Here is a 20753-nt window from a genome sequence, read left to right on the forward strand (position 1 = left end):
TTGTTGCAGTGAATTCAATAAAGTATTCTTAAACAACAAAAAAATCATAATTGACAAATGAATAAATGGCATTAACATATGAATTAAATGCCTCTGCGTAGTAAAAGAAACTATCAGCAGAGTAAAGACACACCCTACAGAACAGGAGAAAATTCTTGCCAACTATACTTCAGAAGGAAGCTAATATGTAGAGTCTATAAGGAACTGGAAAAATTAAACATCTCCTGGTTAGTTTTTTTGTTTTTTGTTTTTTTTGTTTTTTGTTTTTTGTTTTTTGTTTTTTATTTTGTTTTTTGTTGTTGTTTTTTTTTTTTTTTTTGAGATGATCTTGTTAATCCTGCAATTTGCCAGAAAATTCAACTCCACCACTTTTGGCCAAAAATGAAGCAAGCTTTAGTGAATATTAAATACTGGCCAAGAGATGGACTTCAGTCAGGACTATCCCTTAATTTCCCAACTGGAATTGCCTTGAGACAGGCATCGCAAGAACTAATGAGGACAGACCTATAGGCCACCCATACTTTCCCATAAGTTGTTACTTTCTAAGAACTACAATTTCCATCATTGTAGGGGGCTGCCTGGTTCCTGGGGCAGATGAGGTTTATAATCTCTCTATGTAGCCCAAGCTGGCATAGAATCCACAATTGTCCTGCTTCATCCCCCTGAGTGTACCGCCACACATGGCTAATGGAGTGTTTGGAAGGAAATTTCTATCATGAAACTCTACTAGAAGATAGGCTATAAACAGTTAATTTTAGCTTTAAGCATAAGAATCTAGAGAGAGAGCCCAAAGGGTTAAACTAGGGGGCAATGAATAAAATAGAGGAAAAAAAAAAAGCCAAAGTAAGTCCTTTAAGATCAATAAAATTGATGATATACCTATAGCCAGACTGATCAGAAAAGGAGAGAAGAGACAAATGAGAAATGAGGCTGTGTGCGTTTCTTCAGATGTACAGAGAGTAAGAGAACAATGGGTAGATATTAATATCGTGCTAAGGAATCAGTCAACTTAGATGAAAGAACGAACTCATTGAAAGACTGCATTAAAGAAATTAAAAGGGTGTGTCCTAGAGTGGGTGGAATGCTCCTAAGACTCAGATCTACTGAGTCCGGTGGCACATGAAAGGAGGAGGAGGAGGGGGAAGAAGAGAAAAAACTCCAAACTAAAGCACTAAAGAACAAAAAGAAAAAGCAAGACTAAAAATCAAAGTCAGTATAACCTTTACATTTGCACTGCACAGTGAGCTCTGTGGAGTAGAACATAGGAGAGCGAAGGAAACTGTGGAAGGCCAAGGTTAGTGGCAGCATTGCGGAATGTGAAGTGTCTTCTTTACCTCAAATCCATAGTTCCACCTAAGTAAGAGGAAAAACATCCAAGAGTCCCAACTGAGAGAGTGTGCAAAATTCTCAAAAGGCTCAAATAACGGTTATCATTACCAACACAAGCCTGAGACGCTGGCTTGCTCAGCAGGGCCCAAAGAGATGTGAAAACTGTCATGTCAGTTTTTGGCTGGAATCCCTGAACAGAAAAGAGGAAGGAAAAATATCCATGATACAGCCTGAGAATGGTGGCAAATACCTTTAATACCAGTACTCGGGAGGCACTGGCAGATAGATCTTTGTGAGTTCAAGACCACTCTGCTCTATCCACCAAGTTCCAGACCGGCCATGACTATAGCTAGAGACCCTGTCTTCAAACAAACAAACACACAAACTCAGGAAAACTGAGCAGAAGACAGGCTTCAGATACAGTATTCCTGTGTTCATTCACCCTTGGCAGTGTGCCTGGGAGCTGGAAGGCATCAGTTGCCCAGGAAGTTGGGTTCAGCTTCTAGGAACTCTGTCCTCTTTCCTTTGTGATTCTTCTGTAAATTTAAGTTGTTCTCAAAACATTTGTTTTAGTGGTTGGAGTACAGCTCAGTGACCAAGAGTCTGCCCAGTATATTCGAGGCCCTAGGTACTGCTAAAGTTCCAAGTACTGCTAAAAAATTCTTTCTTTCTTTCCTTCTTTCTTTCCTTCTTTCTTTCTTTCTTTTCTTCCTTCCTTCCTTCCTTTATTTATATTTTTGTTGATTGTTGATTTTTCAAGGCAGAGTTTCTCTGTGTGTCTAGTTTTCCTAGAATTCACTCTTTAGACCAGGCTAGCCTTGAACTCAGAGGTCCACCTGTCTCTGCCTCCCAAGTGCTGAGATTAAAGGTGTGAACCACCACTGCCTATCTTAAAAGGTTTCTTTTTAAAACACACACACACACACACACACACACACACACACACACACTCTTACATTTTTATTACATTTATTTATTGTGTGTGTGCATGAACATGTGTGGTGGTGTGTTTGTAGAAGTCAGAGGACACTTTGCAGGAGTCAATTCTCTCCTACCATATAGGTCCCAGGATTAGAATCAGGTCATCAGGCTTGGCAGCAAATGCCTTAACCAGCTGAGCTATCTCACTGACCTGGAAAATATACTGGGATAACAGTTGTGCCCCAGGATTCTTGGCCAACCTTATCTACGGAAGGAATTCCAGGTTAGTCACAGGTACAAAAGGGAGAAGAAAGGACTGATATTCACCCCAAGGCAAATACAAGAGTGACCAACAAGCACATGAACAATGCTTGAAATAATAGTCACAAGTGAGATACAAATATGCCACCACCTGTCACCTATATGGTTGACTGCAGTCAAATGGCCACCAAGACAGTATTGAACTATATAGGGACACAGGTTCATATTTCCCACAGTCCAAGTGTGTCACCTACATGGTTGACTGCAGTCAAATGGCCACCAAGACAGTATTGAACTATATAGGGACACAAGTTCGTATTTTCCACATTACAAGTGTAACAGACAGACCTACCTTAGCACAGTCTGACTATTTCTTCCAGGTGAAACCCAAATTTGCTGAACATCTTGTCAGTAACTCTCAGATGTACCTGAGTAAGTGACCAGTTACAGGTTTGTCCCTATGGCTCTGTTTTCAGAGTGCATCTGCAGGCCATGGATGGACAAGCTACCGTATCTGAGGAATTTTCCACCCACACTCCAGCTCTCGAAGTAATGACTCTGAAACTTAATATTTATGAATAAATACCTAGGCCTAAGCTTTGGCTCATTTCCCGACTAGCTCGTAACTTAATTGGCCTGTTCATTCTCCGTGAGTGCCATGTGGTTGGTTACCTCTCTTCATTCTTTTTTTTTTTTTTTTCCAGAGCTGAGGACTGAACCCAGGACCTTGTGCTTACTAGAGCATGGCAAGTGCTCTACCACTGAGCTAAATCCCCAACCCCTCTCTCATTCTCATTGGTCTGTGTTCCTCAGTTTGGGGCAAACCCCTCCCTGCCTGATTCTATCCCAGAGTTCCTTTCTCCCTATGAGAACTGCCACCTCCTATTTCCTGTCTCAGCTAATACACCATTAGTTTTTTATTGACAGCTGATATTCCACACACAACAGATTCTCTCTACAAGCTACTCCACAGTGAGACGCCTCATGGACAGAAGAGTGGCTGTCCACATAGAACCATGGCACTTAGTGGCCAGGACAGTCCCCCGTTATGTACTGTGGGCTCTACTGATCTAAATTTCTGGGGAACACGGGACCATTTTTGTGGGGACAATGAGATCATCTGGGTGCTGGGATGGGCATTGAGGCTACCAGAAGCCTGTCTTTGGTTTCAGACTTATGTATGTCTAAGGAGCCCCCATTCTGCTTTAGGGTTCCATGTGGCAGAGCACATTTGAGGTTTTTTGGTTTTTGGGTTTTTGTTTGCTTGCTTGCTTGCTTGCTTGCTTGCTTGCCATGGCCACGTTCTGGCTGTGCGTGTAGACTCTACCTCTGAGGCACAAGTATACAAAGCAAGATGAAGGAGGCAGGCCCGCCGTCAGGCGTGCTTCGAGTTCTAAAGTGGATGAAGGCTGTAGCCACCCCGGGTACACAAGAACCCACTGGCTTGTTAGTTGGGGGAGAAGGGAGCAGGAAGGTTCTGGGAACGCGAAAGTGCTCAGAACAGTACCTTATGACACCGGTGTCCATTGGCCACTGTGTCCCTGGGTAGCATCTGTGTCGTGACATGCTTTAATGCTGCCGCCTCTCTACTTTCTGCAAATGATCTCCACTGCACTCTGGGTGGGCTTGTCTATGGCGTTCCCTAGAAAGTGACAGATGTCAGTTTCCCTTTGGCTGAATATTACTCGGGCCCGTGTGCTGGTTCCTACTCTGTTGAGAGCTCTAGTTCTCTCTCTCTCTCTCTCTCTCTCTCTCTCTCTCTCTCTCTCTCTCTCTCCCTCTCCCTCTCCCTCTCCCTCTCCCTCTCCCTCTGTCTTCCTTCTCCTCCTCCCTCACTTCTCTCCCTCTCTTTCTTCTTTCCATCCCTCCTTTGCCTTTCACATGATTTCTGGCATTGCCTTCATGCTAATTTAGTAAAAAAACAACTCAGAGAATCCACTTCTTCCAAGAACATTCTAAATATCATGGGAATTATCTGTTTCTTGAGTGTTTGAAGGATCCCATCTGTGAATTCCTAGACATCATTTTCGGCTTTTTATAATAACTATATTTTGAGGTATGGATTTCATTCAAGATTTCCCACGAGGATAGGAAATACAGTGTATTATTTGACCATTATTTGCTTATGTGTGTGCGTGAGGATGTGGGTGCACGTGCGTGTATGTGTGAGTGGGGAGTGCATGTGTAAAGAGGCCGAAGGGGCATGCTGAGTGCTCAACTGCTTTATCGCCACTTTATTCCTTTGAAGCAGTAACTCGCGCTGCCTGGAGATAAGCTGGCGTCCTCTCTCTCCGCCTCTTATGTGCTTTTTACTACATCAGCACTGGGATCTAAACTCGGGTACTCAGACTTACACAGGAAGTACGCTGAGCCACTTCTCGAGCCCTGGTCATTTTAATTTCCTTTCCGTTTTGGCTGGCTTGCTTGCTTTTCTGCTGAGGGCTGTGGCAGAGGCATACCTCATCCTGCAAGCCAAGAGGCCCTCAGAAACCGTGTTCAGGAGTTTGCAAGCTGGTTGCTTGCTGGGATACATCAGGACCTCGCTACCTCTAGTTTTCATATTGGCAGTGACTATGTTCTAATATGTACAGCCCATCAGCTGCTAGGGAGAATACTTTTGCACTCATTGGGTAGGGGAAGTCATCACCAGTCTTGCTTTAACCAAACTGGTCACAACCTCATGTCAGCTTTGGGAAACCTGCCGGGGAGATGGAATTATAAGAAATTTAAATTTTTATTTCTCTTTTTATTGTGATAATATATATGAGTTGTACTGTTTAATCAGTGTAGGTACACAAAGCAGTGGCACTAAATATATGGCACTATTATTCAGCCATCACCTCTCCTTTTGGAATATATTCATTTTTCCAAACTGAAATTGTCCCAGGGAAACATTAGGTCTCTGTCTCCCAGCCCCCAAATCGCTTTCTGTTTTCTGCTCCATGGATCTAAGGGCTTCACAGCAGCTGTCCTTTGTGACTGGTTCATTTAACTCAGTATAATGTCCCCAGAGTTTCTCCATGCTGTCTTGTGTCAAAACCTCCTTTGTTTTTAAGGCTGAACAATATGTAAGGTAGACTGGTGGAATTACTGGATCATATGGTAATTCTGTACTTGGTCTTTTCTATGTGCACATGGAAGCATTTTCCCCACAAGTGCATATGCGTCCCATGTGTGTTCAGTGACCTTGGTGACCAGAAGAGAGCATTGGATCCCATGGAACTGGAGTTACAGTTGTGAACTGCTACATGGGTGCTGGGAACCCAGGTCCTCTGCAAGAGCAGCCAGTGATCTTAACTTTAAGCTGTCTTTTCCGTCTCTGTGCTAAGCCTTTCGAGGACCCACCAAACTGTCCTCTACAGTCTTGACCAGTACAGTTCCCATGGTCCCAGCACAAGGTTCCACTTTTTCCACATCTTTACCAATACTCCCTATTTTCTGTAATACATGTCCCAGTGGGCATGTGGAGAGGTATCTCACTGTAGCAGAGACTGACATTTGAACGTCCCTCACAGCTTCCCCGGGGCTGAGGATTAAGGGGAGTCTGACATGCAGCCTCTTGTATTTTTTTCAAAGAACTGTGAGATCATGGGTATCTTTGTCCATCGAGCTTCCTTCTTGTTTTCCAAAACTTGAGTCTGATGTACTTTTCTGCACATAGCTGACATATTACAGTGCATTGGGCAGTCCCTCAACCTACTCTGGGACACCGATCATCCTCTCCTGGCTGTGCCACATCCCCAAGTGCACTGTAGCCACAAATGTTCCCTGGTCATGTGATCACATGTCCAAAACATCCTTGTTTCTAGCCTTGTGCTAGCGTAGGAGACATCTGTGGGCCCATGTCTCAACAAGACCCATTTCTGACAGATGGCTGGAGTGAGATGGCCAGTTAGGATGTATACAGTAATGTCTGGCTGTTTTCCCAAGCCTCTGTCATTAATCCCCTTTCTCCAAGGACTAAGTGTGCACCTTCTCCAGAAGTGGATGCAATGACATTTAAAACATCTACAATACCAGCACCTTGGAACTATCTGTTACTCTCTTGGCCTCCCTGGGACTCTGGAGAGGGTGTGTGTTCACTCTCTTTTTATTTCAGTCTGCTTTGATCCAGGATCTCATGTAGTTCAGGCTGGCCTCAAACTCACTATTTAGTTAAGATTGGGCTTGAAATCATGATCCTCCTGCCTTTGCCTCTCAAGTTCTAAGTCTGCAGGTGTATGTCACTGTTTCAGGTCTTACTTTTCTGTCACTCATTGTGCCACCAGAACCTTACACTTACCAAGAATTTTAAGATACCCTGCCCGTCTCTGCTTCGCAAGTTCTGGAGTTAAAAGCATGTGCCACCACCACCCAGCTAGGATTAGTTTTTTGTTTCTCAGAATGATTATGAAGCCCCTCCACTTTGTTTTTTTTTCCTTCCTTATAACTAAAAGCTGTTATCCCAAAATAATACACTATTTTTAGACATATAGTGTGTTAGATTAAGCTCATCAAATCACGGAGTTAAGATTTTGGGAAATAAAACTTTGTTCAGCACGGAAACTGCCCAGACTTTCTCCGAAGCTTGGTGTGTGTGTGTGTGTGTGTGTGTGTGTGTGTGTGTGTGTGTGTGTGTGTGTGTTTGTGCGCGCGCGCGCGCACGTGTGCCAATGCCCCGTGCAAACACTACCAGGTGGGTACTTGGTCCTGTGAGTCACCAAAAGTCGGAGAACAACTGTAGGGAGTTTGCTTTTCAAACATTTTACATCTTCATTTTTAATGTCTAACTCAGTTGAAAGGTGAAGTGCAGGCATGTTTCTAATATTTGAACCTCTGTGACTGTAAGTTTGATCTTTTGTTCAGAACTGGTAGCTAGATTAGACCAGGAAGCATGGCCTCTACCACCTCTAGTCTTTTAGATTGAATATTGTTTGAATTGCGGTGTGGCTGGCGTTTAGCAAAGTGATTCAATACGGAGAATAGTCAGCAAATGTCCACAGGTCCAAGACTGTAGTCACTCCCAAACATTCCCAACATTGCCTTTTCCTCATCTCATGTTTGCATTTACTTAAGTAAAAACAATTCCATTCAATTCCAGCTGTTTTTTCACCCAGCATCAACGATTCTGAGCTTCTCCCATGCTATGGGCGTGGCCAATGGTCCACTTCTTTTCAGTGCTGAGCAGAGCCCTATCCCTCATCTGCATGGTGTGTGGTTGACTTGCCCATTGTCTGCTGAGGGCAGGTACTTTGTTCTGTTTTTTACTACTACAAATAAAACTGCTGTGACTTCCTTGTCCCTGAATTCATGTGAGCTTAAGTTTTATTTCTGTTGAGTAGATACTTGGGGGTTATAGTTTTTTGAACCACATTATAGGTGTATTTAACATGAGGAACTGACAGTTTTGTGACAGAGTGCTTTGTCTAGCACGTGTGAGGCCCAAAGTGATATTGATCCACTGTCCTCCAAGTCCTGTGTCACCTGCATTTCCATCAATATACATTGCTGTTTGTTCATCCGTATCTAGCACGTGTATAGCCAGTCTCTACTTGTCAATGACTTAAGCTGTGACTCAGCATTATTTCTAACAGCCAAGTGTGCCTTTCTCCATATTAATTTTATATATACATATATACATATATATTCATTCCTTGGTAAAAGATTCCTTAAAACCCTTTTCATCCATGTGTACATGCACACATACATATTTAATTGTCAGTACAGGTATAGGAATGCCACCATGTGCATGCACCAAGGCCTAGAGTCTCCCAGCCTCCAGGAGCTGTCTCTGTAGTCCTAAGGCGCAGATGTCTCAAATCTAAAGTAGATCTTCCTTCAGAGCTTAGAGACCAAGCAGGAATCTCTGGCCTGTAGGAAGGTTCAGGGAAGGCCAGCTTCATAGTGGAGCATAGTTACTACTCAGTAAATAGTTCCCTTCCCATCCCATGTGATGGGTGGGGTGGGGGACAGACCTAAACAGGCAGCCACAAGCCACAAAGCCCCCACTGTCACACCGCAGACACTGCTCATCTTCCCCTAGGTCAGTGGTTCTCAATCTTCCTGATGCTGTGGCCCTTTAATACAGTTCCTCATGTTGTGGTGACCCCAACCACCACAAAATTATTTTATCACTACTTTATAACTGTAATTTTGCTACTGTTATAATTGTGATGTAAATATCTGTGTTTTCTGATGCTTTTAGGTGATTCTATGAATGGATCATTTGCTCCCCAAAGGGGTCTGGACCCACAGGTTCAGAACCACTGCTCTAGGGAGAGACAGATACCAGACTTGGTTCTTTCTGTTTTAGAATGCCAGTACCTTCCCAGAGGGAGAAATAATTATGGGTCGCTCACTTAAATGTGAATTATCTTGTTCTAGTAAGAATAAAATTTACATGAAAGCAGTCAGGATTGCAAGTTTTGTCCTTGCCTGCCTCAACACCTGCCAGAGACAGTTGTGCTAGAGACAGAGAGATTCCAGTGTGTTACCTGGAAAATTGTTGGAAGATTACTTCATGACCCGAGATCTCCACTGCAAGTTTCTAGATGTAACTAAAAACCAGGCATGAAGCTCTTAATTTTCCTTTAGATTCATTGATCTGTTCTGTTAGCAAAAGCCTCTTTCAAGATTGCTTTCTGTCTCCATCCTGACAGTGGCAAAAAAAAATGTCTTTGGTCTCTTCAATACCCTATCACCTGAGGTAGAGTTTCAGGCAGCTAAAATATCTCCCGCCTTCCCGGAGAACCCATTGCTCTACAGGGACCTGAGGAGCAGGGCTCAGAAGTTAGTGCCTAATACTGCTGTCCCGCATTACTGAAGAGACTCTGCCTTCTTAGCCTGGGTCCACCAGCCTCCCGGATATGGTCAGAGGGCATCACGAACAGAAAGAGGACAGCTGGCTTTGCTCTTGCTTGTCATGGTGCATAGGGTTAGCTGGTACTCCAGAGCCACAGAACTCCACAAACCAGCACCCCATTCTGAGATCTTTTAAGGCTTGCCAGGTCCCCTTCCTGAGTGTCACTGGTGTCTGGGTGCAATGGGTTAAGGATCACCCATTGGTATGTAATTATAGCCTCCGTCCTATCGGCTAAGCTGCAAGGGCGTTTGGGGTGGTTTCTGTAGGGCCTGTGACTCAGGAACTCATGAGAAAAGTGGTACCTAGCATAGGGGCAATTAGGTCTTGGCACTGAGGATAAGCAGTGACTTCAGCCTGGGTCATGGGTACATGCCTGTCACCTACTTTGGCAGCCACTATTGCCCACCATACATCTGTTTATTGCCTGTCCATCATCTATGTATCTGCACATCTGGATTTTCATTCCATTGCCTTCTGCTCAACCCTCCGTAGGACACGGGCAGGGAGGATGCTCATCTGACCCTCAGGAGCACACAGATGAGCAGACACATCAGTGCATGCAAGCACACACATGCAATGACATGGCCATACACACAGATAATATATGAGCATGCAAAACACAACCACTCGCTATACGTGTGTGCGTGCATACATGTGTGTGTGTGTGTGTGTGTGTGTGTGTGTGTGTGTGTGTGTGTGTGTGTAACACAGACAGAACCCAACACATTCACCACTTCTCTCAAGGGATGGGTGCCCCTGGACTCATGGCCAGCAGAAGAGACTAGGAACTCTCAATGGTACTGCCTGACCTCTGCTGTTATTCCCAGGGGCCACCAAGGATATGGGGAAGATGCTTGGGGGTGATGAGGAGAAGGACCCCGATGCCGCCAAGAAGGAGGAGGAGCGGCAGGAGGCACTGCGGCAGGCAGAGGAGGAGCGCAAAGCAAAGTATGCCAAGATGGAGGCAGAACGTGAGGTCATGCGGCAGGGCATACGAGATAAGGTGAGCGACTGACCCTTAGCAGCCCCACCCTAGGCCGCAGCCGCTTTCCGTGGCTAACACTCCCCTTTCCCTCCTAATGCAGGGATCAAAACCTTGGGAACCTGGCCGTTGAGGGTTATAGTTGTTCAGATCTGGATGGGGGTCGTTCTGAGGGCTGTCCTTTCCTACTCCCCGTGTCAGGACTGGTTTTTCTTCTGGAGCTTTGGCTCCTGCCCAGAAAGAAGGCTCTAAGAGAGGAAAGGGGATTGGCTGAGCTGGGAGTCTTTGTGGGTCAAGGAAATCAGGGCCAGAGGTTCCCATTTACCTTTGCTTCCTGGATTCACACAGGGTGGATGGGTAGCAGCCCCCCCTGCTCCCGGTCACCCTTGTGACTGTCTCTGGGGGTAGTGGGGCAGTCAGAGAACATTGTCCTCATCATGGTGGAAAAACTGAGGACCCTGTGGAATCCTGAATTGAGGACCACGTATAGCCACGTCTTTCAGGAGGATGGCCCCTGCCCACTCCAGAAGGGAAGGAACAAGGCATCTTGATCCTTCCAGGCCTTGTGGGAGTGGTTCAGCAGGCTTGGGTGGGTAGATGGGAAGCAGGGAGTAGGTCACATAATCCTCCGGTCCTGGACTCGAGATGCTGAGGAGTAGACATCCCAGGTTCTAGCCCCCTCCCTGCCTATACATCCTCACAAGGTTCTCTGCTGGTGCATCAGTGATTGGGGCAGATCTTTGGGACTTCCGGGCAAGGAAGCTGTATCTCCTAAGGTGGATAGTGGGAGATGGCCAGTAGGTCGCTGGGCACACTGGATCCCTGATCTCATGAAGGGCCAAAGTGTAGCTGGCCTCCCCGCTCCACCTGTGTTTGGCCTCTGAGGTAAGCCCTAGCATACCCTCCCTTCACACTTGGTTGTAGAGTGCTGTTTATGGGGTCTGGGCTATGCACTTGACACTTGCCTTGGAGCACGGTCACTGGACAGTTTCCTGGGTCTTGTAGAAAGTACTCGCTCATTTCGCTTTGCCCCCACCTTCCACAACCAGTGAGCCACGTATTATGCTATTGACCATGCGAGTAATGTGGTAGCATACCCCAAAATTAGTTGTGTCAGGAGTGAGGATGGGCATGAGAAATAGAGAGATGGAGAGTTACAGACAGACAGCAGCTGAGAGAGGGAGGGGAGGGGAGGGGGAAGGAGGGGAGGAAGAAGAAGAGGAGGGGAAGGGAGAGGAGGGGGGAGGGGGAAGGGGAGGGGAATGAGGAAGGGAAAGGAGGGGGAGAGGGGAAGGGGGGAGGGATAGAAAAGCATGAGAGAGCTGAGAACCACAGAGGCCCCTCCCTAGGATCCAAAACCTAGCTTCATCCCTTGACTTGCCAGAGCCACTCCAGGGAAGTCCTGTGCCTGGCTCAGTCCCCTCTCAGTAAGTCCCTGCCAAATACCACCTGACCCACAAAGCTTTGCCCTCTCGGGGTGTGTGTGGGGGGGGTTAAGATTTATTTATTTAATGTGTGTGAGTACACTGTAGCTGTGTTCATGCACACCAGAAGAGGGCATCAGATCCCATTACAGATGGTTGTGAGCCACCATGTGGTTGCTGGGAATTGAACTCAGGACCTCTGGAAGAGCAGCCAGTGCTCTTAACCGCTGAGCCATCTCTCCAGCCCCTCTCAGTGTGTTTTTAAAAATTGGGACTCAAGGAAGACTGTAGGGGGAACCTTCTCCCCTGGTCTGTTTTCACACATTTCTGCGGAAACTCTAGTTCTCAACACGTGAGTCCAGACCCCTTTGGGAATTCAGTGACCCTTCTACAGGGGTCGCCAAAGATCATTGGAAGACACAAATACTTACATTACAATTCTTAACAGTAATAAGTTACAGTTGCGAAGTAGCAATGGAACGATTTTTGTGGTTGGGGGTCACCACAACATAAGGAACTGTATTAAAAGACCACAGAGTTAGGAAGGTTGATAGCCACTGCTTCAGAAAGTCCAACAGCCTATGGCTGCCTGATTAGGGGGAGAAATGCAGAATATTCAAATGTTCCCCTAAAAGAAGGCCCTTCTAGTGCAGATGTAAAGGGTGGCCCAGGCACTCCCAGATGCACTGGGACCCATCCCACCTCATCCCGGGCTGGGCAGGAAGGTACAGAAGCTGTCACGTTTCCAGACATCCACTTGCTTCTGTACCACTGCTTGGCCACACAAAAGCTTACAGTCCCAAATCCTGGGCCTTTGTTGCAGATGCCCCAGCTCCCCATAGGTACAAATCCTGCCGATCTGTGTGACTTTTAGCCCTCACTGGGCAGTCTCTGCTACTCACTAGAACTGGGTCCCCAGCCCCCCTGGGCTATGTGTACCCCTAGTGTCTTGAGCCCTGGTCAGAGAGAGAGAGGCCGAGCAGTGTTCCAAGGCTTCTCAGTAATAGGGGGAGGGGAAGAAACTAACACTGGGGCCAGTTTTCATATCCACATGATGTGGGGCTCCAGATAACCCATCTGAAGAACTGGGCATGGTCATTCAGGACTGTCTCAGGGTGGGGGCGGCTCCATATCCATTAGGAAGCCATCTGAGCAGGCACTGGATTTGCATACCCGCCCATCCGACGTATACTTCTACCACCTGTTTGTGCACACGGCCAGATTCCGACACACGCCTCCAGGTTTGCATATTGTACTACCCGATTTGTGCACGCTTCCAGCCACCCACAGGGAATTGTTTGTTGAGCCAGAACCTTCCTTCTGGTAAGGAGACAAGGCCCAGGTGTAGAGCTGCACCCACAGTTCTGCACTCACCTGAGTTCTCTCAGCCTGTGTGGTGACCAAAGCTGTGCAGGTGGATACCAGCCAGAGCCACTGACTCAAAACTCAGGGCCTTTTCTTAACAGTGTTACTGGGTCTCCTGTTGTTTCCTATGCATGAGACCCCCTGAACCCAGCCCTCCCCCATCTGGCACACCTGACCGACACCTCCCATGGTCCTGTCCTTGGGCTGATGCTTCTGGACACCTGACGTAATGAATACCTGGCCTGGGTTAGGCTGGCATTTATTCCTGGAGTGCAGAAGATGAGCCCAGGCCGCAGCACCTGAGTCTGGCTCTGGGATGTAGCCTAGATGGCATCCTCTGGCAGAACAGACATGACTTTCCCTGAGAGAGCTCAGTGTGGGTGTAGCCTCAGAGTGACCTTGATCCTCAGTGGACAAAGTAGCCTTCAGGAAAGTATCCAGGGCAGCAGTCACACAGGTAGCTCAGCCTCTCTAATTTTCCCAGACCTGGCTCACCTGGCCTATTCCTGCTGCTCTTCCCCTGGCTGGAAGGAAACTCGCTCTGGCCTGACCTAGTTTCCGGAGACATTTCTTCTGGCCCACGCACTACCCCGCAGGACACCGAGCCACATGTTCTCCCTCTCAAGCTCAGGGGCTCTGCCTGTGTGGGTGAGATTTTCCTAGTGGCTGACCTGCAGCGAGACCAGTGCCAGGGTGCAGCTGTGGGGAGGGCCTATGAAGTATGCCTTTCATGCCAGCTGACCCATCAGTTCTCTGTCTGGTACTAGCAGGTCCTGGGGAAATGGCTGTCCCCCGCCATGCTTCACCCCCTGGTCATCAAGGCCTATATTCTCAGATCTTTTAAGGGTGCGAAGGGATGATTGAGGAAGCAGAGATGAGCCCCTTTATTTATTAGGGATGCCGTGTTTTATAAAAAGATGGGAAGAAGGGATATGTTTGGTGGAAGTATGGTATGGTGTGGGAGAAGTGGGTGCTTCTGTGGGTCCATGCTAAGGCATCCCTCCCCCCTTCAGGGATTAGCCACACGATGGTATAGTATAGAATAGAGTTTATTCAGGGCATGGGGAGGGGAAGAGAGAGAGAGAAAGAGAGAGAGAGAGAGAGAGAGAGAGAGAGAGAGAGAGAGAGGAGTAGAGGCCAGCCATCCAGAGCCCGAGGGGGTAGGGGAATTGGGAGAGGGGAGAGCAGAAGCAAGAGGGGGGGGCAAGCTGCCCCTTTTATAGTGAGTCAGGCATACCTGGCTGTTGCCAGGTAACTGTGGGGTGGAGCTTAGACTAAATGCCAACAAGGGATACTTGATGTCCTCTGGTCTTGATTGAATTTGGCTGCTGTGTCCTCTACACTGGAATCCATTAGGAGAGAGGAAAGGTGCCTTTGGCAGAGGACAAGCGTCTAGGCAGACTCCCGTTTGGAGATGGAGTACGCCATTTCTTTGTGGGGGTGGGGGCAGGCTGGTGGGTTTACACACCCTCAGGCTTCCCAAGGGGTGGTCTGCAGTGAAAGGGGCTGGAAAGAGAGCCAGGATTAGCGAGTGACCTGTGTGGGGCAGGGTGGAGGGTGGGGATGTCCCAAGATAGTGTCCAGCAAGGGAGCAGCCTCTTCTTACCTCTATGGTCTCATGCACCTACCTCTTCTTTTTACGTTTTTCTTTTTTAAATCGTCACGTATGTTAGATGTTCTCCACCCTCCTTCTGCTCCTGTTCTTCCCTTGTAACATCCCCCCAATTTATTTTTTAATATTTATCTTTTATTATCTTTAAGTACGTGTGTGTGGGGATGCGCCCATCAGTACAGTGCCTGAAGACGCCAGAGGCTTTGAATTCTGTAGAGCTGGAGTTCAGACAGTTATAAACTACCTGGCACTGGTACTGGGAATCAAACTTGGGTCACTCTGGAGGTGCAGCAAGTGCTTGTAACTGCTGAGTCTTCCCTCCACACACCTCCACTTCCCATGAATCCTTCAGGCACTTTTGTTTTTAAGATTTGTTTATTTGTTATATACACTGTAGCTGTCCTCAGGACACAGCAGGAGAGGGCATCAGATCTCACTGGGATTTGAACTCAGGACCTCTGGAAGAGCAGTCAGAGCTCTTAACCACTGAGCCATCTCTCCAGCCCCCTCCTAATTGGTCCATTTCCTGTGTGTTCTTCTAAAACCCGGGGTGGGATCACTGCTGGAGCTCTGGTGAGCAGGATGGGCCTGGGACCTAGCTGGAGTCTTCCTCAGCCATAAGTACCACCTTTCAGGGTGGACAGTTGGTTTCTTCAGTGCAGGAAGGACCTGGCCTCTCTGGGTCTTGCGTCAGTGCCACCCTGGCTGGGGACTGGGGAGGGGAGTATGCAAGCCCCGCCCTGATGATGCTTTCCTTCACAGTATGGCATCAAGAAGAAGGAGGAGCGTGAGGCTGAGGCTCAGGCAGCCATGGAGGCCAACTCAGAAGGCAGCCTGACTCGACCCAAGAAGGCTATCCCACCAGGCTGTGGGGACGAGCCCGAGGAGGAAGATGAGAGCATCCTGGACACTGTCATCAAGTACCTGCCTGGGCCACTGCAGGACATGTTCAAGAAGTAATGATACTGGGTCAGCACCAGGAGCCCTGCCCACTGTACAGACCCCCGCGGAGTCTCCCCCCAACAAGGGATGTTGGGAGCAGATGCAGCCCCACCCCCACCCCGCAAAAATAAGCCATAGTCCTAGATCTATCCTGCCCATGTCCCCCTCGCGCCTCGGGAGCCTCTGGCCACCCCTCCCCGTACTGCCATCACTGACCCCACCAGGCAAGGGTGTGCCCCTCAGGCCCCTGTGCTGTGCATCCTTGCCTTTCGGTGGTTGGACCCCCTCCCTACCAATCTTAAGTTCACCATTCCTACAGAGCCTGCCCAAGGTCAGGCCCCGAGGGCCAGCCCTGACCACCCCTGGATGGGTGGCCACCAGTCAGGGCCTAAACTCAGGAGCACAGCCATAGTGGGGTGGGACTTGGGAAATGAGCAGTGGGTGCTTGGGGGCCCCAGCCCTTCCCTGAGTCCATTGCCCCTGTTTCTGGACTTGTTGGACCTGCTGGACCATTTGCTCTGTCTTCCTGTCTGTGAGCTACCACCCTAGTCTTCCCCAGCAGCCCTTGCATACTTTGTCCAGCTGTCTCTTTCTCTGTTGCTCTGCAAGGTTTGGCTTAAGAATTCCACAGCCAGAGGAAACACAGCAATAGAGCTGGAGTGGGTGGGCTCGACACACTTGGAGTCCCTTGACGTGGTCTGTAATGCACTTTCCAGAGTCCCATCTTTCCCTGATCCCACCTGTCCCTGGTGGCCTCCTGTCCCCTTCATGGGGGCAGGCAGTCTCCTAGGGTACTCCTGGCTTTACCTCTGGACACCGACCTTCAAAACGCCCAACTTCCCAAAAGCCCAGGGTTCTGGTGATCCACGTGCAGAGCAGACAGAGGGCCACGTAGCCACGTAATCAAGTGTCCCACCCTCTCCACTACTCCTCCTCTGAAGGGCTGACAGTGGCCGGTAATGCAAGCTCCTGGGGCTTGGGCTGTGGTGTTTTGTTCTGTGTGTGGCCCAGGGGCAGTGTGACCCAACTACTCCCCTTTGCCCAGCCAGCAGCCATTGTTCTTCATAGTTGTTTAATTTACATCATAATATGTTGAATCTCAGGTAAATGAGGTCTGTATTTGGTAAGTTTTATCTTGACAGAAAGGCCAGCCTGGTCTTCCCGACCCTTCCTGTCCACATTAAAACTGAATTAAGTGTCCATGAGTTTCTGGGCCAGGTGTGTGGCTTAGCATTGACCTTCATGACCTTACATAGCTCTTTAGAGAAGCCATAACAATTAGATTGCAATACTAATCAGAATGCCCTCTGCCCAAAGAGATGACGCATGCTCAGCTCAGCCCACAGTACCTTGCTCACCTGGGCCACTCTCTGCGCCTCTGGCTGGTTTTCCCGAATCCAGAAGCCAGCTCCAAGCAGATGGCCTCCTCTTGAGTCAATCCTGCATCCTGTTCCTAGCGCATGGGGCACCGGGCGCTGAGCTTAGAATAGCCCATGTGTTACCTGTCTGTCTGTCCTTGTGCCTGCACCTCCTGCATGTTAGAGACCTCACATTTTCTCTCTGAGGGAATCACAGCCAATAAACAGTGATTTCACACCGCGTGGCTATTCCTTCCGAGACTACCATTCTCTCTGGGGGTGGAAGGGGGTTGGTTCCTGAGGGTCCTGACTTAGACCTACTGCCTCACCTTATTCTCCAGAGGGCAAAGATCCCCTCAGAACCCCAGTGCCCGAGGTGAGCCTCCAGGACACACAAACTTTCTTCCTCACAGTTCTGGGCTCTGGTGAATCCAGACTATACTGCTTCTCAGGCCTGGGCCCACCAGGAATTCTACAGTAGTTCCCCTGGCCAGCCCAAGGGGCTGCCCTGAATCCCTGTGGCACTTGTACACTTTTTGGGATGGCTGCCGACTCTGCTGAATAGGGAGGAGGTGACCACAGCTCTTTCCCCTGGCACATTTTCTCAGTCCCTACCTCATTCTGTAGGTCTGCAATCCCAAGTTGCCCCATGCTCGGCCCAGCCCAAGGTGCTGTGGTCACATTTGTCCTAAAAGAGCCCTTGTTTGTTTCCTTTTTGTGACACCCCTTGTTGGGGACAGCAATTGTGGGAGGTCCTATGACTTTCCCTACGCATGGTCTGTCCAGCAAAACCTTCCGGAAATGCTACATAAGTCTCACTCTTGCTGGGGATGCAGGGGTGAGTGGAGGAAGAGAGAAGTAGGGAGAGTGGGTGTGATCTAGAGAGGTCATGCTTTCCTCCGAGTACGTGACATCTGCTGTGTCCCTCTCACTGTCTTGGGGATGCCCTCCCACTGCCTCTGTACACCTACCTCCAGGCACCGCCGAATGGCCCAGATGCCATTTCACTTAGTGAGGTGGTCACTACTTCTTTTTCCTGGAGGTGTACCTAAGACCCAAATCTCTGGGTCTTGCCTCTCTGGGGCTTTGCTACATGCTATCACCCAGCACAGATGCTCATATAAGGACACCCATTAGTCTACTCATCTGTCATCAGGTGTCCTACCTCAGAGCCCAGTCTGGGTTCCTTGTGAGCTTAAACAATGACCTGAGTGTTTTAGCTGCTGGAGAACTCGATCAGTTGGCCACCCAAGGATTGATGGGTCAGATTCTGGTGAATTATGTTATAGTGCTGTCTAGGGCCTGGAACAGTTGAGGTCCCTTCTCTTGTAGTTGTGTGTATATGCATGTGCATATGTGATGGGAAAGGTGTTAAATACTATAACTGGTGACTTCTGTTTGGAGGAAAATGGGTACTGAGCAGTGGGATCAGGAATTGATATACGTAAGTGGTATGGTGGCTGTCGGAGGGAGTGACACATAAGTCAAGAAGATAGGTGGCAGGAGCCATGTGGTCATATTCTCTCCCTCCTTCCCGACACCCGTGTGTGTGTGTGTGTGTGTGTGTGTGTGTGTGTGTGTGTGTGTGTGTGTGTGTTGGTGTGTGTGTGGGTATTCTGAACTGAGGGACAGGTACCAGGGCCAGGGAAAAACTACCCTGAGGTTGCGGGGCACGGTATTCCTACAAAGCCCCCATCTGCCAGCCTAGCCCCAAACACTGGAGGTCTCTCAACCTTTTGGATGCTGGCACATCCTGAACACTTTGGCAGCTTTCCAGTCTCTATCTACAGCTTCTCCGTGGTGTCTGCAGGCGGCCAGCCCCAGTAGTCAGGCTCTGATCTGTGCTCCACTCGTTAAGACCTGCACCGAGAAGCAGAGCTGTTTTCAATCACAAGCCACCTAACCATCCAGGCATACCCAAAAAACTAAAAAGACCAGCAATTATGGACCATTTTGTCTACCCCTGCTAATCCGCAGCTAGACAAATCCTGCTGTCCACAACATAGCCAGCAAGGCCAAGGACCCCTGGGTCTGGGCCACCTGTCCACACAATTTGAACACTGGCTGCTCTCAGGTCTTCAGTCGACTTCAGATCAGTTTTGAAAGGGGCCTGGGGCGGAGGGGCGGGGGGACAGAGGGGAGACATAGCAGGACTCCTTCTGGTGCGGAGGAGGGGTACCCATGACCAAGCCCAGTTCAAACCTGCAACCGGTGAAAGGGTGAGTGGTGCAAAGTGTGGACTCAGAATACTGAATGAGAATTGTAGAAGAGGTCTGAGCCAATCACTGCGAGCCACTGCCACGATTGGTTCCAAGTTGATCACATGCAGATCCTGACCAATCAAAGCTAGAAAGACTCAATTGTCTAGAAAGAACCTCGTCTGACCTCCTCAGCCCCTGTTCTTTTCAATTCCTCTTCCTCACCACATGTTCCCGTACCTTACCCACCCCACCACCCCCGCAACCTCCTAACCCCCATAATCTGCATCTTCCCCTTATCCCTTCTCTAACCTCATCTCTGCTGCAGGAGGTGTTCCTATCTCTCCCTTCCCCAACAGCATGGGCCAAGTGGTTCCCTAGACAAACAGACCTTTCTCTCTTTTCTAAACCAAATTAAATGTGTCTTGGTCTGACCCTTTACAGGTATGAGGTCTTGTCGCTTTAACAGTTACAACTGAGATACCAACCAACCTGCTCTAGTTTTCCCTCCTCATAAACGAGAGCTATGCTTGGCGTGGGGATTAGAGACAGAAAAGTCGGTGGAGATGTTCACTAGACAGGGTCCTATACCAACCAGCATTGCTTTCCCTAGGGTTCCTACTGTACCCGCCACAGACTAAGGCTCTCGGCTGACAGAGACTGTGCGCTTCCTTTTCCCCCACGGTGACTTTAAACAGAGACCAGGTAAAATGAGGCACGAAGAGAACCGATGAGAGCAGCAAGTAACGCTGGGTATTTCAGAAGACCAGTCATAGTTGTGTAGGTGAAGGCCCTCTGGGCCCCAGGAATCCATCTTTCAAACCTCAGGTGAACTCGGAACTGGCCTGTTGCTTTTGGCCTCACCTGATGTGACCTGAGTCAGGTCAGGCTGAGGATAAGCCAGGAGCTGACTCCCTGTGCCAGCTTTGGGATGGTTGGTATGATATGTGCAACCGTGTGTGTGCTCTCTGGGTGTCTGCCATAATCTCTGTGAAGATTGTGGAGGACAGCACTGGGGAGGGGCCCAGCACCGCACAGGTCCTTAAAGCACCCTAATATCTGAGGAGGTTGTGGTAGATGGATGGAGAAGGTTATTTGACTGTGCTTCAATCTTAGGTCATCAGTTGGGTGCCAAAATTCAAAGGCCCATGGCTAGCAGGGTGACATAGACCTCTGTTTTACTTGTCCATGCATAATCCTTAACACCTTCCCACAGAAGGCCCTGTGCCCTGGCCAGTGACTTACTATCTAACGCTGACAGTTGGGGCAGCTCTTCTTTCCGAATTTCTCTCCTTCCAGAAGGACAGGTGGAAATGGCTGTAGGGAGATGGGTTTTTTGTTTGATTGGTCTTTGGTTTGTTTGGTTTTTGTTGTTGTTGTTTGGGGGGGGGCAGTTGGGGGGTGAATTCAAACAGTACAGGTAGGAATTTCATCCCAAATGAAGCAAAATGCAAACCCGAACAGGGCAGCCCAGAGAAACAAGCAGGCAGGTAGCTGTCAAGTGTAGACATGGAAAAAAG

General features: G+C 48.6%; 1 protein-coding gene across 1 annotated transcript in view; it reads left to right on the forward strand.

The window, feature by feature from the left end:
- Cplx1 (complexin 1) overlaps positions 1-17284 on the forward strand; it is a 31670-nt gene extending 14386 nt beyond the window's left edge. The window contains 2 exon segments of the mRNA NM_022864.4: positions 10180-10355; positions 15498-17284. Coding sequence (NP_074055.1) covers positions 10180-10355; positions 15498-15695 — 374 coding nt within the window. The 3' untranslated portion in view covers positions 15696-17284.
- The last annotated feature ends 3469 nt before the right edge of the window (positions 17285-20753 follow it).

This window comes from Rattus norvegicus, chromosome 14 (genome assembly GCF_021556685.1).
Source record: "Rattus norvegicus strain SHRSP/BbbUtx chromosome 14, alternate assembly SHRSP_T2T, whole genome shotgun sequence".
NCBI classification, from domain to species: Eukaryota; Metazoa; Chordata; class Mammalia; order Rodentia; family Muridae; genus Rattus; species Rattus norvegicus.